Genomic DNA, 17,630 nt, shown 5'->3' on the forward strand with positions numbered 1-17,630 from the left:
TACTATTCTTAGTTTACTTATATCATAATTATGTTCTTATCTTGTTTATTTATGTTTTTCTTCTTCATTATGTTTAACTAAGTTAATTATGTCAAGGTGAAAAGGTTTCACTAATGATGTTAGAATATGTATAATATAAACTCAACATGGACTTTAATGTTTATATCCAAGAAAGTTTGTTATTAATATGTCTTATCTTTTTATCTTATTAATTCTTAATACCTTTCTTGTTAAATGATTAATCTAGATTTGTGTTTTATAATACTTGGTACAATAAATGCTTGATCCTTCATAGTCTTCGGCCGACATTGTTGTTATGAGAGGAACTTGATTTGTTGTTAACATAAGTTAGCATCATGAATTCTTGACAATATTTAAAAGTATGGTGTTACTAAAATAAGATAATTAATATGATCATGTTAAAAATCTATAATGAACTATTAAGGATAAATCATCCGATTGGAACCTCCTTTGTGTGTGGTTTCCAGTTGAGTGATAAAAAGAGTTTATACTATACTTATTTCTAATACCATTAGTGGATCCTCTAACCTTGACACCTGTTTTTATCATTGTTTAATCCTTACATTAATCTCACATCTTAAAGATCTCTTTAACTCTTTGTTAAAAAATATATGTTATTTATAATTTATATAGTTGACCTCCCTATGGTTTGACCCTGGTCTTGCCGGGTTGTTTATTACTTTGACACTCCTGCACTTGGGATAAGACATCAACTCTTTGATCGTGTCATCAAGGTGACAAGGCAAGTCTTGGTTTCATTTTTTATAGAAAGATATTCTGATGAGGTGTTGTGTGCATGTAAGTCACTTATTATTGGGTCGTTTGTGAAAATTTGATAAAAAGACAACGCATGATGGGTTTAAAAATAAGAATTATTTTGTAAAAAATGGAAAATCTATGACTTTTATACCATTATCACTAAAACATGTTTACGAAGACCAATTGAAATTGAAAAGCGACAATGAGGGCAATGGGAGTGAAAAATCAGATCAGGTCGTAAATTGTGAGAAGGGAGAAAATTCTATAAGGCATGAGAGGAGAGAAAAGTTAGATTCATATAAGAGAGAAAACAAGAGGGATTTGACTAAAAATATAGAGAACAATAGAGGAAAGAATAAAAAAAAGAGAAAAGAAAATATTAAGGGAAAAACATAGAAACAAATAAGCTTTTATTCGAAAAAGAGTGAGGTTAAGAGGTTTTTTTATTTATTTATTCTAACCAGCCTATGTTTGTACTTTTGTACATAAAGGATGATTTTAATACTAACAAACTTGATCCTTCAACTCTTAATGTTGTTCTTTCTTTGTTACATGAATTTAAATATGTGTTTCCAAAAGATGTATTTAGTGGTGTGTTACCGATAAGTGGTATCGAACATCAAAATGATCTCGTATCAGGAGTTGCAATTCCTAACAGACTAGCCTACCGAAATAATCTTGAGAAAACAAAGGAACTCCAAAGGCAAGTTGAGGAATTGACATCTAAAGGGTACATAAGAGAAAGCATGAGTCTACGTGTTGTTTCAGTGTTATTAGTGCCAAAAAAGAATGGGTTTTGGAGGATGTGTGTTGATTGTCAAGCTATCAACAACATTATGGTGAAGAATCAACATCTCATTCCTAGGCTATATGATATGTTAGACGAATTACATGGCTCTCATGTGTTTACAAAAATTGGTTTGAAAAATGGATATCATCATATTAGGATGAAATAAGGTAACAAATAAAAAACTGTTTTTAAGACTAAATATAATTTGTATGAAAGGTCAGTCATGCCATTTGGTTTTATTAGTACAATAAGTACCTTTATGAGATTAATGATTCATGTCACACCCATACATCACGGCGACCGATTAAAAATTCATCTTGATATGGAAAACGAACAGATATCTGGCATCCTGTTCTTTTTAGTGGAAAAGGTCTTGTTTAAGGAGTCGCCACCTAGTATTATGGTTACTAGGAACCCTAATTGGTCAATTGTTCCAGGCGACTTACCCGATAGGAAGAAGCAACGCGAAGGATTTCACGAGTGGTCTCATTTTTCCAGGTGACCTGCCCGATGAAGAATAAAACACCAAAAGAGTTTCGCGAGTCGTCTAATTGTTCCAGGCGACCTACCCAATAGGAAGAAGCAACGCGAAGGATTTCGCGAGTGGTCTCATTTTTCCAGGTGACCTGCCCAATGAAGAATAAAACGTGAAAAGGATTTCACGAGTGGTCTAATTGTTCCAGGCGACCTGCCCGATAGGAAGAAGGAACGCGAAGGATTTCGCGGGTGGTATCATTTTTCCAGGTGACCTGCCCGATGAAGAATAAAATACGAAAAGGATTTCGGAGTGGTCTAATTGTTTCAGGCAACCTACCCGATAGGAAGAAGAAACGCAAAAAGAATTTCGCAAGTGGTCTTATTTTTCAGGCGACCTGCCCGATGGTGAAAACTACAGAGAGAAATTTCATCATCGTTTTTTTTAATTTTTTTAAAAAAGTGGTCTCATTGTAATGGGTGACCTACCCAGGAAAAGGAAAGGAAAGGGTCTCATTGTAATGGGTGACCTGCCCAATAAAGGGTCGGGTGACCTACCCAAGAAAGAAAAGAAACGTCTTAAATGGACGTCATGATGGGGCTCAAAGGCGCACTTGAAAAGGAGGTGAGGGCTCGGAGGCGCACTCAAAAGGAGGTAGGGTTAGGAAATGTGCTACCTTGAATGCTCGAAGACTCAAAGGCGCACTCGAAAAGAGGTGAGGGCTCGGAGGTGCACTCGAAAGGAGGTAGGGTTAGAAAATGCACTACCTTGGATGGTCGAAGGCTCGAAGGTACTCTTGAAAGAAGGTAGGGTTAGGAAACGCACTACTTTAGGGATGGGAAATGAAAGGTGGTGAAAAAATACAGAGATTTGTTTTTTGCGGCCTAATTCTCATGAGCGGCCCGCCTAGGTTAAAAGCTCTCAAAAGTGAAAAATTTCCAAAAGTAATTTCAATCTTAGCCATTTCAAGGCGGCCTTCCATTTGATGGATCTCGTCAGAGATTTCTCTTGTGAACTTTGCAAAACTCATTGTCCAATGTCTCAAAGGTTAGATGATAAGCATGCATCTTTACCTGATTTGAAATATAGGCCCTCATTTCTTCTTAATCTTCTTGTTGCTTGACTGATGAGGACTTTTTATCTCAGATTTAGGTCATCTTTGTCGTTTAACTTCTAGCCCACTTGAATTGGCCCATGTAAGTCTTTTCCCATATTTGTTTACACAACTCAGCCTTCATGGTGCCCATTGTGGCCTACTTGCTTGCTAAAGATTTTCTGTCTCGTCATATAATTTGAGAGGATCATTCATTAAACACTCGGTGTCACTTATTGGAAGGATCAAGCTGCCTTTTATAAACCACGATGCTCTCTTGTCTTGTTGTAGGAAATGTTCCTCTCTTTTTTTTCTAGAAGGGATCGATTTTCCTTCTAAACACAATGTTGCCCCCTTGTATTGGTCATTACCTCTAAGTGTGTTCTGTGAACGACTCAGACAAATAATAGTTTTAAGTGGCCATTCTCTCATTTCTCTCCTTTTCAGTTTGGGTGAAGGAATATCTGTTCAGAAGGAAACTTGAAATCTTGATCTTGCATTTTGAAAACAAAAATTGTTTCGATGTGAGTTTAAAACAATTTGCTTTTGAAACCTTGCAACTCCTTGATTATTTTTCTTGGAAAAGAGATTATTTGCTCTTGTGTTTGGCGATATTGTCTTTAGTGAAAGTATGTCATGAGGTGACTTTTTGTTTTTATGGGTTTCAAAATGAAGGGCTCGAGAAAAAGCTCGAGGTTTTGTTTGAGAAAAATTATCTCTTTTTGAACACTCATTTTATCGGCATGAATAATAATGAGTAGCTTGTTCTCGATGTTATGACTCCTATGAAAAAGTACTCTTTGCATTTTGAGAGCATTGTTTATTGTTCCAGGTTGCTTGCTTGCTTGATTAGAAGAGACTTTTATAGGTATATAATATAGGCTATGGTTTTTGGCTATGAAAGAAAAGGATTCATAAGGCTCAAAGAGTGTTTCAAGGTTTCAAAGATTGAGGATCACTATTAGCAGTTCGACTCTTTGTGTCATTCATATTTTCTTTTACCGCTCTTCTTTGATTTGCTTTTTCATTGTTTTGCTAGGGCATACTCATTTTATCTTGGTTATCACTCTTTCTTGTGATTTGGGCATGCCCCCTAGCATTTAAGTTTCTTGGGCTCTTTTGCCTTTCTGGCTTTCTCATGGCTTTTTTTTTCATTAAAATTCTCACTTGCCCCCAGTGTGGGGTGTGATCCTAGTAGGGATTTTTTATGAAAGAAAAATTATTCAGGATCAAAGAGGGACCACAAGGGATATACTTTTTTTAGAATGTGAAAGGAATAACAAAGATGGTCTTTCCTCATTTCAAATGCAAGCAGTTAAGATCAATAAACTTTGGCCTCGTCCAATGTGATGGTTTGGTCTTTGCAAAGAGATGCACTTCATGAGTCTATGAGCAAAGAGTTCACCACATACCATTATTCATACATTTAAAACAACATGGCTCAAGAGTCATGGTGTGAGGATGACAGTTCATTTTCTATTCGTGCATTTTAGTTCAGAGTTTAGTCACCTCAATGAAGGAGTTGCTTGATTCATGTGTCATTCTACAAGTAGAATGTCAAAAATATCATTTTAAATAAACATCAAATTATATTTGAAATCAAAATGCAAGTTTAATTTTTAAAATTCCAATGGGGAAACTGATTTTGGTAAAAGAGATGAATTGAGTCTATGAGATCACGCGAGGCTTCAAAAGTGTATTTGTGAGTGATTAGAAGGAATCCCTTTCAAGATATATTGGCTATAAATCAAAGGAAAAGACACAATTGAAGGACAAACTCATTATTTCATTGAAATCCTAAAAAAGCAACAAAGACCTTATACTAGCAAGGTGACATATAAAAGGGCTAAACACTTAGCGATCATCGATTGGAATTTCTGGAATATTCCAACCGTCCCTCTCTTATGAATTTCTCAACAAGGGCACCTTTCCAATAGTCAGTTAGGGTCACATATAGACCAGTCTTGGCCTAGTGACACTATAGCTTCGTCTTCGAGATAAGTGATCTCTAGACGTCTTTGTTTTGGTAGCTCTTTCTCTCGCCTTTGTAATCACCTTCAATATTATGAACCTCGGTTTCTTTCTTTTCTCTAGTGAAACATTTCTCCTCGGTCGAGTCAGCAATCCTTCCTAAGTGGATAGCTTATTCAATCCTCTCAGCTATAGCAACCAGGTCAGAAAAATGTTGTGCAGAACTTCCAACCAGGTATTCAAAGTACGGGGCCTTGAAAGTGCTGACAAACAAGTTAATCATCTCCTTTTACAATAAAAGAGGATTAACCTATGCGGTAGTCTCACGCCACCTTTGAGTGTATTCTCTTATGGACTCCTTGTTGTCCTTTTCCATAGCTTGCAAGCTTAACCTATCAGGGCCCACATCCATATTGAACTTATATTGCCTAATGAAGGCATCAACTAAGTCCTTCCACTTTTTTATCTTAGTATTGTCCAACCGTATATACCAAATAAGGGCAACATCACTCAAACTGTCTTAGAAGAAGTGAATCAACAATTTCTCGTCATAGACTACCTCAACCATTTTGTTGTAGTATGCCTTGAGATGAGTTACAGGGCATTGAGTTCCTGTATATTTGACGAATCCTAGCAACCTAAACTTTTTAGGAATGACTACGTTAGGTACCAAACACATCTCGACAGCTTTTATATGGTCATGTAGGCTAGTTCCCTCGAATGCCCTCAGCCTTTGTTCTAGGGCGGCCCATTTGTCCAGGCCATCTTCTTTTACCATCTTGTTCTTTTGAGATTCCTTTATTGTAAGGTCAATGGTAGATGACATTCTTATAGGATATGCTGGTTGAGAAAATTAGGAATACATAGCCTGTTGAGACACCTCATTTGTCCCTAAATTCTGTGGATTTACGAGCATAGGTTCAGGCTAAGCTGTAAATTTTACTTCTTTAGGTTTAGTCTCAAGGCCTGTTCGAGTAGGCTGGTAAGCCTTACGACTTCTTCTCTAAGACTTTTCATCTCTTTTCGGTGTTGGGCTTCCAATTGGGACTTTCTTCGTTTTCCATTTGTCTTTTTTGCAGTCGAGTGTTATAAGTGTTTTTCAATGGGGGACCTATATTTCACTTGTAATACGGTATTATGATAGTTTATAAGTGTATGTTCAAACATGCATGAAAATGAACGCAACATATTGGATATGGATTCGTTTTTTTTAGGGGTGACTTAACGATCGTTATTCTTTGGATGTGTGGTCAGATCCGAATCCGATATTCATTGCAATGCCGAGAAGAGATCTGTTTAGCCTTTTATCATCTAAGCTTTCATTCACATTCTTGGTGTCTTTTATTTTACATCTAATGTCTTAGCGTAGCGGTATCTCACCGACATCCAGTCTAAGGCATTCTCCCTCGGTCATTTGTAAAGATTCAAACTCGAGTCCATACTCAACAGTTGTTATCTTAGAAATAGCGGTCATTACATCACCCAAAAGCATGTTTAGCTTATCTCAGTGAATTTACACAGGGATTAACCTAAAGGATAGGTTCTAGTCATTAAATGCATCAAGGTAGATTTGCTATCTAGTCTCAACAGTCTTTCGCATGCTCAGTGATCGCCCTCGAAAGTTTAATATGAGGTTTACAAGTAGCATGAAGAGAGAGGCCCTGAGTAATATCAGTTCGGCATATCGACCACTGTCGAGCAAACAATCATGCGAGAGTTGGTTAGTTTCGCGAGCCTTACTCGGGCTAAAGCCATTGGGGTGTCGTTACTCCTCCACTTATCTTAAAATTGATACCACACGTATTTAAAAATGAGATAAGTGATGTGTGAAGACCTTAGATCCATATCCAATATATATGCATGATAAACATGAAAAACTATGCATGCTAAAACAGTAAAAAAGAGCAAAAAATAAAACTTGGTAAACATAAAATAACAAAAATAAAGAAAAAAAACTATACGAAAAATATTGTTTAGCAATAAAAAGACAAATAGCAAAGCTTAATCCTAAGAGGTCCCCAGCGGAGTCGCCATTTTGTCACACCCGGACATCGCGGCGACCAATTAAAAATTCATCTTGATATGGAAAAAGAATAGATATCTAGCATCCTGTTCTTTTTGGTGGAAAAAGACTTGTTCAAGGAGTCGCCACCTAGTATTATGGTCACTAGAAACCCTAACTAGTCAATAGAGATTTTATGGTACGGGACTGGTTACGCAAAAGGAAAGATGTTATCACCCCTTAAACGTCCTACCTAAGGCAAGCTGCATTGCTGGTTTTGTTAAAAATTGCTAAGAAATTTGTTCTCTTTTTCCTTTTTTATTCTTCATTTCATGTTCTTGACTCTAGCGTCAGTGAACAATTCCTACGAATATTTCCAACTATAGCATTGGTAAATATCGCACAAATCCAAAAAAATACGATACTACTGACTCTGGTGTCAATGAATATTTTTGCAAAAAAATGAATTTGATGAAAAACTTTTCTATGCCATTTTTTCTTGTTTATCCTTTATTATTATTTGCCCCTTTTAGATGGAAATAAAAAAAAAACATTACACAACAGATTTGTATTTAAAAATAATAGGCCACAGATTGAGCATATAGCTAAAAAAAATACAAAACGCGAAGAAAAAAAATAAATCAAAGTGCGAGGGACCCATAAATAAATCAACAAAGATCCCCAAATATTTTTAGAATTTTCTAATATTGAAAAGGGGCTCGTTTGGCCAAATATCAAACTAAAATGGGCATAAAAATTATGATCAAGGCATAAGGGTGTGTTTTGCCAAACACACCCTTAATAAACATAATTTGGGTCGGCTGGGCCTAAAGCCCAGATCCGGCCCACTCTCTTTTTTTTTTTGGTTAGGTCTAGCCCAACCAACATGGGCTGGGTTGGACCTAACTGGCCCGGTCCGGTTAATGGTTCAAACCAGTAACCGGCCCAGGAAGCAGGCACACGTGAATCAACTTACGTGTGCACTACACAGTACGAAGGTAATTAATTACCTTCGCACTGTTCTGAAGAGCTCAAATTTAAAACAGAGTAAGAGAAGAAAGCCTTACCTGGCGAAGACGAACACGAAGGTAATGGTCCTAGCACCAGGCGGAGAATGTTCTCCTCTTCCTCCTCCTTTCAGTCACTCTGCTCTAGTGTGTTTCGTTTGTATTATGGGTTCTCTCCATCGTTTTTGGGTTTTTTCTTTTTCTCGGTTTTTTTCTCTGTTTTTCTCTCATTGTTTTCTCGCCTCTGTTTGTTTTCTCTTTTCTTTTTCTGCTGTTTTTCCTCCCTGCCTTACTCTGTCGACTGCTGGGTATTTATAGGAACCAATCCTCCTCTCCCTCGGCCTAACCTCTCTCCTCCTGATAAGCACAGCTGAGGGAGACGGTTCCTGCTAGGACTCGGACGCGAAGCCTAATCCTTATCTCACCGAGTTGTGATTATCATGAAGATAAAGATTGCTTTTCTATGTTTTGATAGGACTAGGATGCTGGTGCTTCACACTTTCATTTCCTTCTTTGCAGGCGGACGTTCGGTGCTTTGAAGATGAAGATGACAAACAGCGCCTGATTGAAACGACGCTGTTTTCGGGCTGGAAATGGTTATTTCCAATCTGGTCCTTGAAGTTTCTAAATCCTTGTATTCAAACCCCTGGTCTTTTAATTTCAAATTTTAACCCCCTTTATCATTAAATTAAAAAAAAACAAAAAGGGTTCAAATTTGGGTTACAACAAATCATGTGCTGCGTTTATTCATAAGTAAATTCACAGTTGTCTATTTTGATGATATTTTGATCTATAGTAAGAGTTTGGATGAGCATGTTGAACATTTACAAAATGTGTGTGAGGTTTTATGTATGAAGTCATTATATGCTAATCTGATACAATTTACTTTTTGCATGAAAAAAATTATGTTTCTTGGTTATATTATTAGTGCAAGAGGTTTTAAAATGGGTGAGGGAAAGGTTAAGGTTATTCAAGAATGTCTTGCACTTAAGTCGATCATAGAGGTAAGAACTTTCCATTTTTGGCTAGTTTCTATAGAAAGTTTGTTAAGGATTTTAGAACACTTGTTGCACCACTCACTAAGATTGTCAAAAAGTCAGTTACTTTTAAATGGGGGTATTGAACAAGATAATGTATTTAACTTGTTGAAAGAAAAAATTTGCTCAACACCTTTATTAGCTTTACCTAACTTTACAAAAGCTTTTAAGATTGAATGAGATGCCTCATGAATAGGTATTGAAGGTGTTTTAATACATGATAAATAACTTATTGCTTATTTCAGGAAAAGTTCAATGGTAAAGTGTTGAACTACCCTACTTATGATAAGAAGCTTTATACTTTGGTGAGAGCTTTGGAGACGTGGCAGCATTACTTGTGGCTAAAAGAACCCATGATTCATTTGAATCATGAATCCTTAAAGCATTTGAAAGGACAAGATAAGCTGAATCGAAGGCATATAAAGTGAGTGGAATTCATTAAAATATTCCCATATATGATTAGATATAAGCAAGGTAAGGAAAATATAGTTTCCAATGCACTAGTACAAAGTTATGTTCTTTTATCTACTTTGAATGCTAAGTTGTTGTTAGGATTTAAGAATATAAAGGAATTGTATGTGAATGATGGTGATTTTGCTAATGTATTTCATGCATATAAAAATTAAGCTTTTGCAAAGTTCTAAAGGCTTGATGGATATTTGTTTAAAGAAAATAAACTTTGTGTGCCTAATATTTTTATGCATGAATTACTTATTCGTGAAGCTCATGAGGTGGCTTAATGGGTTATTTTGGTGTCTCTAAGACTTTGGATGTATTGTATGAACACTTTTATTAGCCTAAATAAGACATGATGTGCAAAGAGTGTGTGATTAGATGCAATATATGTAGAAAAGATAAGTCTAGGGTCTTACCGTATGGTTTGTATACTCCTTTACATGTACCTAAAAAACCTTGTGTATATATTTTCATGGACTTTGTTTTAGGTTTATCTAGGTTGAAAAGAGGAAGGGACTCTATCTTTTGTGATTGTTGATAAGTTTTTTAAGATGATGCATTTCATAGCATATCATAAAACTGATGATGCAACCAATATTGTTTACTTAGTCTTTAAAGAGATAGTCGACTTCATGAGGTTTCTAGGAGCATAGTTTCATATCGTGATGTGAAGTTTCTTAGCTACTTTTAAAAGGTCTTGTGGGAAAAATTGGGAACTAAGTTGTTGTTTTTTATTACTTGTCAAATGAAAGTAGTCAATAGGACTTTAACTACCCTTCCACGTACTATCATTCAAAAGAACCTTAAGAATTGAGAAGATTGCTGACCATTCATTGAGTTTGCTTATAATTGTAATATGCATTATATTACTGATTTTTCATCATTAGAGATTGTTTATGGCTTTAACCCATTAACTCTATTAGGTTTTATTTATTTACCTGTTGATGAAAGGGTTAGTCTTGATGGTAATAAAAAGTCTCAAATGGTGAAGGCACTTTATGAGAGTGTAAGGCAGCATATCAAAAAGAAGAGTGACTAATATGCATCTAAGGAAAATAAAAGGCATAAATGCATTGTTTACCAACCAAGTGATTGGGTTTGGGTGCATATGCACAGGGAGAGGTTTTCGGCTTATAGAAAATCAAAATTGCAATAGCTAGGAGATGGGCCTTTCCAAATACTTGAGAAGATCAATGATAATGTCTCCAAAGTAGATCTACTAGGTGAGTATGGTGTCACCGCTACTTTCAATGTTTCTGATCTCTCTTTGTTTGATGTAGGTGACAATTCAAGGTTGAATTCTTTTAAGGAGAGAGGGGATGATGCAAGCCATCCCGCTAACACAAAGGATGGTGAGAATCAACAAGCATTATCACATGAATCCTCTAGAGTTACCAATTGGGCTAATTACAAGATCAATGACTAAGAAGATTAAAAAGACATTTATTAGGATTTGTGATTAAATTGATGATCAAGAGCGTATATAATTATGACCATTGATGTGTGATTAAATTGATGTTGACACCTGAGATGTTTAAAATATAAAGAAAACTCTACCAAAATTTCATTAGAAATTTAATATACACTATGAGATGATAATATAAAAAAATCCCTATCTTTTATTATCCTTGAGATTGAGTTTATGTCCAAAAAGTTGGTACATTATTAGAGATATTACAATGCATATTAAGGGTAAAATAATTTTTTTTTGTATTTTATTTTATCTTATCAACATCAACCGAACATGATAAAGTGAGAATAACTCTTTCTTGTACACCACTATCGAACTTCTTTGTCTCCTGTTCTATTTGTTTACTATATTTTCACTATCTTTATCTCTTTTATCTCGAGATAGTAACCAAACACACCTTAGCAGACTCAGTTTTCGTATCCTAAAATTAAATCAAAGACTAATATGAACGTAAACAAGGTATTTAATTTGAAATGTAATGATGTAATTTCAAGAATTATGCAATTAACTTAGTTTAATATTTTGTATGGGATGTTTTGGATGTTTATTGTATGCAATAAACTAATTAGGATTATGAAGTATCAATTGCTAAATTATTAGCTTAAATACATTTTCAAACCTTATACTAAAAGAGACTTGTCTGTGAAATAATATAATTATGTAGTATTAATCTTGCATGTTATAATTGTCTAATAAAATAATAAGATCATATTTGATTTGATCCTGGAGAGTGAAATGAATTAAAAGTATAGAAAGTTGGACTAATAAATTTCTAGATGTATGTATGGATGATGAAAAGGTCTAAAATGTTTAGATCATTGCATATACGTGTATAATTGTGACCATTGATGTGTGTTTAATTAATGTCTGACACTTGGAATGTTTTAAATATAATGAAAACTCAACCAAAATTTCAGTAGAAATTTAATATACATTATGTGATGATGATAATAAAAAAAAAACAATTCTTGTCTTTTATCATCCTTTAGATTGAGTTTATGTCCAAAATGTTGGCACACTATTGGGGATATTACAATGCATATTAGGGGTAAAATAATTTTTTTCATATTTTATTTTATCTTATCCACATCAACCAAACATGATAAAGAGAGAGTAACTCTTTCTAGTATACCACTATCGATTTTCTTTGTCTCTCTTGTTATGTTTGTCTACTCTATTTTCATTGTCTTCGTGTCTTTTATCTCGAGATAGCAACCAAACTCACCTTAGTGGACTTAATTTTCATATCCTAAAATTAAATCAAAGACTAATCTGATCATAAACAAGGTATTCATCTGAAATGTAATGATGTAATTTCAAGAATTATGCAATTAACTTAGTTTAATATTTTGAATGAGATGTTTTGGATGTTTATTGTATGCAATAAACTAATTAGGATTATGAAGTATCAATTGCTAAATTATTAGCTTAAATACATTTTGAAACCTTATGCTAAAAGAGACTTGTCTATGAAATAATATAATTATGTAATATTGATCTTGCTGTTATAATTATCTAGTAAAATAAATAAGATCATATTTGATTTGATCCTGGAGAGTGAAATGAATTAAAAATATAGAAAGTTGGACGGATAAATTTCTAGATGTATGTATGGATGATGGAAAGGTCTAAAATGTTTAGACCATTGCATATACGTGTATAATTGTGACCATTGATGTGTGATTATATTGATGTCGACACTTGAAATGTCTACTCTATTTTCATTGTTTATGTCTCTTTTATCTCGAGACAGTTAACAAACACACCTTAACGGACTTAGTTTTTGTATTCTAAAATTAAATTAAAGACTAATATGATCATAAACAAGGTATTCAATCTGAAATCTTATATCTAGCCTCTTTTTTATATATACTACATATAGGTTTAGAATCTGGTTGGGATTTTGTAGTGATAAGAGTCGTTTATGTATGCATTCCAAGGAGCTCATATTTAAGTACAAAGATTTCAATGTGAAATACCAAGTGGGTTCCATATCCAAGAGCAAGATCGTGCTTTCTTACATAGTGATCCCATGAAAAAGTTTAGACTCCTACTAGGGGTGAGCAAAAAAAACAAATAAACTGAGAAAACCGAAAAAAAATTAACCGATAAAATCGAACCGAGAAAAAAAACCAATTAAACCAATTAGAATATTTAGAAAAAATTCTGGTTCGGTTCGGTTTTGGTTTTGTAATGCAGAAACTGGTTAACCCAAACCAAACTGAACCGCTTCAACCAACATTTAAACCCACTATAAAAGGAAACCCTAAAACTAAACTTCATAGTTCACAATCCTTTAGCTCTCAGCCACCCCCCCCTCTCCCAAATGTCTTTCAATTCTTCACAATTCACAATTATTCTCTAATTCTCTCATTATTCTTTAATTCTCTGGTAGATGTTACGCTCCTTGGCAATCAGTCTCCACCCCTGACCCCATTCCTTCTAGCTCGGGAACTTCTATTTTGAATTTAAGTTTCTACCTTTCCATGTTCCCGTGTAAGCTATTCCATGTGATGTCTTTCACAAAGGTATAAGGATTTGAGCTAGTGAATCTTTTCTTTCCTTGTAGGAACTTGGTCTCTCTAATACGTCAATCAATATGGTAGATAGATCAGATTGAAGATCAGCTGCTACTCTCGCTGTCTTCGATCGGCTTCAAAGCTTCTTCACTTTTTATGCTTAGCACTTCCACCGGATAGTATCGGTTTTTCCAAAAAAATTCTCAATTAACCGAACTAAACCAAACCAAAAATGATCGGTTTGAACATGTTTCGGTTCGATTTCGGTTCTGAATTAAAAAAAATCAATTTGCTTGGATTTTTAAAGTAAAAAATCGAACCGGACCGAAAATACTCACCTCTAATTCCTGCTCATATCCATTAACCTAAATAGTCAAGGTTTCGGAGTTGCCCTCCATGAGTAACTAGGATTACTGCAAGGTAGGAGTTCTTGCTAGTTGCTAGAGTCTAAGAAACAACATTGAGGCATTTTGTTGTTCGTTTTGAAAACTTTAAGAAACCTAATTTCAATTAAGAAATTATTCTATCAAGAAATTATTCTATCTATCTTCCAATATTCAACGACTTTCTAGTACTATTGTATATATAAATGGGCCGGAAAATGAACTTTTTGTAAAGCGCATGTTTGTCTGATTGGTTGGAAATGTGATATAAACCACATTCCTATAAATTTTGATTTTATTTTATTTATTTAAAATAATTTTTTTTATGTTTTCATATCGTTTTGATATATTAATATCAAAAATAATTTAAAAAAAATAAAAAAAAATTATTTTAATATATTTTTAAACAAAAAAACACTTTAAACTGCTACCGCTACCACAATCTTAAAGTAGTTTTTTATTGGTTGCTGATGAAGCAATATAGATAGAGAATACTTATGGCATTGAATTTGAGGAATTGCGGCATAGCATTAGAGGAACAGTTGAGGTACTTGTAATGGAAGATATTTGGACCGAAATCATGAGTTTCCGAGGATTGAACAGGATTAAAATCACATTATGCTTGTGCGGAGGATCAGTTTTACTCACTTGCCATCACACTATAATGTCTGAGACCACATTGTCTGATAATCATCCTACTAGAGCAAACAAAAACCTTCATTATCTTATTACAGGCATAGTTCCAAACATAAAAAATCACATGTTCATCAAAGTACAGCTTTAAATCCATACATGGATCAATGAAATTTATTACTGTTCAGCAGAAATCCTTTCAGGACTCAAAACATCTCCAATTGACGACTTTACATCCTGAAAGCCCTTTCGCTTTAAGTTCCCTCCAGCAAATCTGTGACGATAGGTAAAGAAAAGGGTAAGCTATCACAGCTTAGCAAGTATAAACTCACACACTCAACTGGACCACGTAGAAAATTTCATGTGTTCATGATAATTATCAATTAGCTCAATAATCGGAAAACACTTAACCAGAGAAGAGTAAGGGAACTTCCTTAAGCCATAAAGTGAAACATTGGCACTCTTACAGTCTTACTTCTAATAACTGCTACGGGCACATCGAACCAACAGTTTGTGCCTAAGACCAACTATTATGCCCAGTGGCCCTTCTCACAAAAAGTACTTCAAGTACTTACCCAGAGGTTACTGACATCCATTCCCAGCCATCTGAGAAATCGAAAACTCATCTTTGAAACATTAGTCTTTTTCCATATAACATTGGCGACTCTTTCCCTCATAATCTCTTATTTTGAGTAGACAGCAAAACATTTTCATTTCATAAAATACAATCATTTGCTTTACATTCATAAAAACATTCCATGTATTGCAAATCATGACCTTCATGAAATGTTTCATATAAGCAAAACTTTATTCAATCACCATAACATGTGCTTGACCATATTTAACAGGAAAATATTATCATGCTGTTTCATCAAAGTCTCAAGTATAAAAAGATATTTCTGAAACAACAGCATGCCACATTCAACTAACTGCCTTCCTTCTACATATCTCATGTCGTCAAATTCCAAAGCTTAGAAACTTAACCATAATCATATAGTATTCTTAGACACCTCAAATTAACTTTTTGTGCATTAGTTGATTAATGAATCATAACAATTCTTTATAATCTCAGATAGATGTAACCATCTTTCTATCCATACATGGCTCAACCTGTGTGATTAACTCCATGTAAATCATTAGAAGTCCAAAACTGATCCTGTACAATGCTGCCTGGCAGCACATGCACTTTTCAGAATTTCATTTGTATCTTATTATAAAGAAATCCAATTTAGTGTATCACTTGTGGCATCAACAACTAAACTTAATAATCTTTCCAGTAGCATAAAAGTTGTACTTTTTTGGATACACAACCAATACAGTTTTAAGTTTGAAATCAGACCAATAATCAGATCCTTAAACTCAGAAACGTTCTGGCTACTGCATATTTTGATTTTATACCCTATAGCCTCCCATCACTCACTAATCCAAAAACATACTTGATAAGAAAGACATAAAATACCTTTCCAATGCTACAAAAAATTACTCTAGAATCACTTTTGATCCAAAACAGTCCAACCTTGAATGTGATGGGATAGTGGGCTTGGAAATCTTCCCAATCTACAAGATATTACAACTTAACTATCCTCTCACACAATTCTCCGAAATTACGAGTCTCGCTTCCTCTCATACAATGTCTCTACACGCATCACCTAATGAAACAAACCACCTCTTAGACTACTTTGTTAGGTAGGAAAGTTGAGTGTGTAAATACCTAGTTCTTGTACAAAATTCAGCTATCATAATATAAATGCACTATCATGTAGATGTAGAAACAGATTATTCTGATACTACGAAGCAGGATGCGCTATCTGATTTAATTCCAGAATTTCCTCAACTTGTAGCTTGAAAGGAGATTGCAAATGTTAGTAAAACCCATCGTCATGTCATCAACCTCCAATATCCACATCCAACCAAAATCCACAAATCCCATCCCTGATCAAATAGAACCAAAAACACCACCATTCATTCATTGTCTAAAATCTACAATAAACCCATCACTTCCAAAATCACTACCAAACAACTACAATCAGCACAAAAACAAAACTTACAAATGAACACCCTAAACCCACCATTCAAATCCTCAAAACACACAAAACCCACATCCCAATTCTTGTCAAAACTAACAAACAAACACACCCAAAAAAATGATCCAAATTTCCTTAAAAAAAAAAAACTCACCAACCATATTACTTGAATCCTGTTTCATAGCCTCCACCATACGCATTATCATCCTCTTCAACTTTAGCAGTCAAGTAAGGGATAGGAAATTCAGTAACATCAAAGCTCTGTTTCTCCTTCATCAAGTTGACCACATCAGATTTCTTCAAGACGGTGCGTTGAATGGGAGGCCTGTCGCGGCGCTGATCACGGACAAAGTACTTGATGTCGTAGACAGTTTCTGGGTTAGAAGTGGGCACCACAGGCTTGACTTTAGTGGTGGCAGGACATTCGGGACGGTACTCAGTGGCCATGGGTAAAGCGGATTTGTATTCCGGGCTGGCACATGGCCCGGTTATTTCCCATGGCTTTTTGAGGTATCGTTTTAGGGTCTGGAAGAGTGATGTGGTAGCGCTAGAGATTGGTTTCGCCATTTGAGACCAAACTATAGGAGATTGCTAGCTACTGCCTTGTTGCTGTTGGAGAAGGGAAGGAGGAGGAGACCTGATAGAGATCGAGGAGTATGAAACGACGTATCGTCTTGAAAATGGTTGCCAGCCCGGTTTTAAACCAAATATACTTCCATATTTCTTTCTTTTATTTATTTATTTATTTCATCTTTTCATTTTAGTTACATGTTCTTTTTTTTTCTTTTTTTTTTCATTTTGTAAAACATGTTTTAATTATATTAATTTAATTCTTTCTTCTTAATTTTCTTATGAAACTATGTTAAGATTTAGATTCTTTAACCTGAAAATAAATAAATAGAAAACAAAGAATATGTTTATTCATTTGAAAATAAAGAGGATTATTTAATAAAAATAAATTTAAAACCAAATTAAAGCAATCTTTATAA

At 34.7% G+C, this 17,630-nt stretch overlaps 1 protein-coding gene across 2 annotated transcripts; it reads right to left on the minus strand.

The window, feature by feature from the left end:
* Window positions 1-14,683: 14,683 nt before the first annotated feature.
* LOC7472607 (uncharacterized) lies at window positions 14,684-17,340 on the minus strand. 2 transcript variants are annotated; one of them, XM_002306003.4, is made up of 2 exons: window positions 16,796-17,340; window positions 14,684-14,891 (listed from the first exon to the last, which is right to left on the minus strand). In XM_002306003.4, the coding sequence occupies exon 1, from the start codon at window positions 17,206-17,208 to the stop codon at window positions 16,804-16,806; it is 405 nt and encodes a 134-aa protein (XP_002306039.2). In that variant the 5' UTR covers window positions 17,209-17,340; the 3' UTR covers window positions 14,684-14,891; window positions 16,796-16,803. The 2 variants fall into 2 exon arrangements, with proteins under 2 accessions (XP_002306039.2, XP_006384313.1); XM_006384251.3 differs by having other exon boundaries at window positions 16,800-17,330.
* Window positions 17,341-17,630: the final 290 nt, after the last annotated feature.

The sequence above is a fragment of the Populus trichocarpa genome, chromosome 4 (genome assembly GCF_000002775.5).
Source record: "Populus trichocarpa isolate Nisqually-1 chromosome 4, P.trichocarpa_v4.1, whole genome shotgun sequence".
In the NCBI taxonomy this organism is placed as follows: domain Eukaryota; kingdom Viridiplantae; phylum Streptophyta; class Magnoliopsida; order Malpighiales; family Salicaceae; genus Populus; species Populus trichocarpa.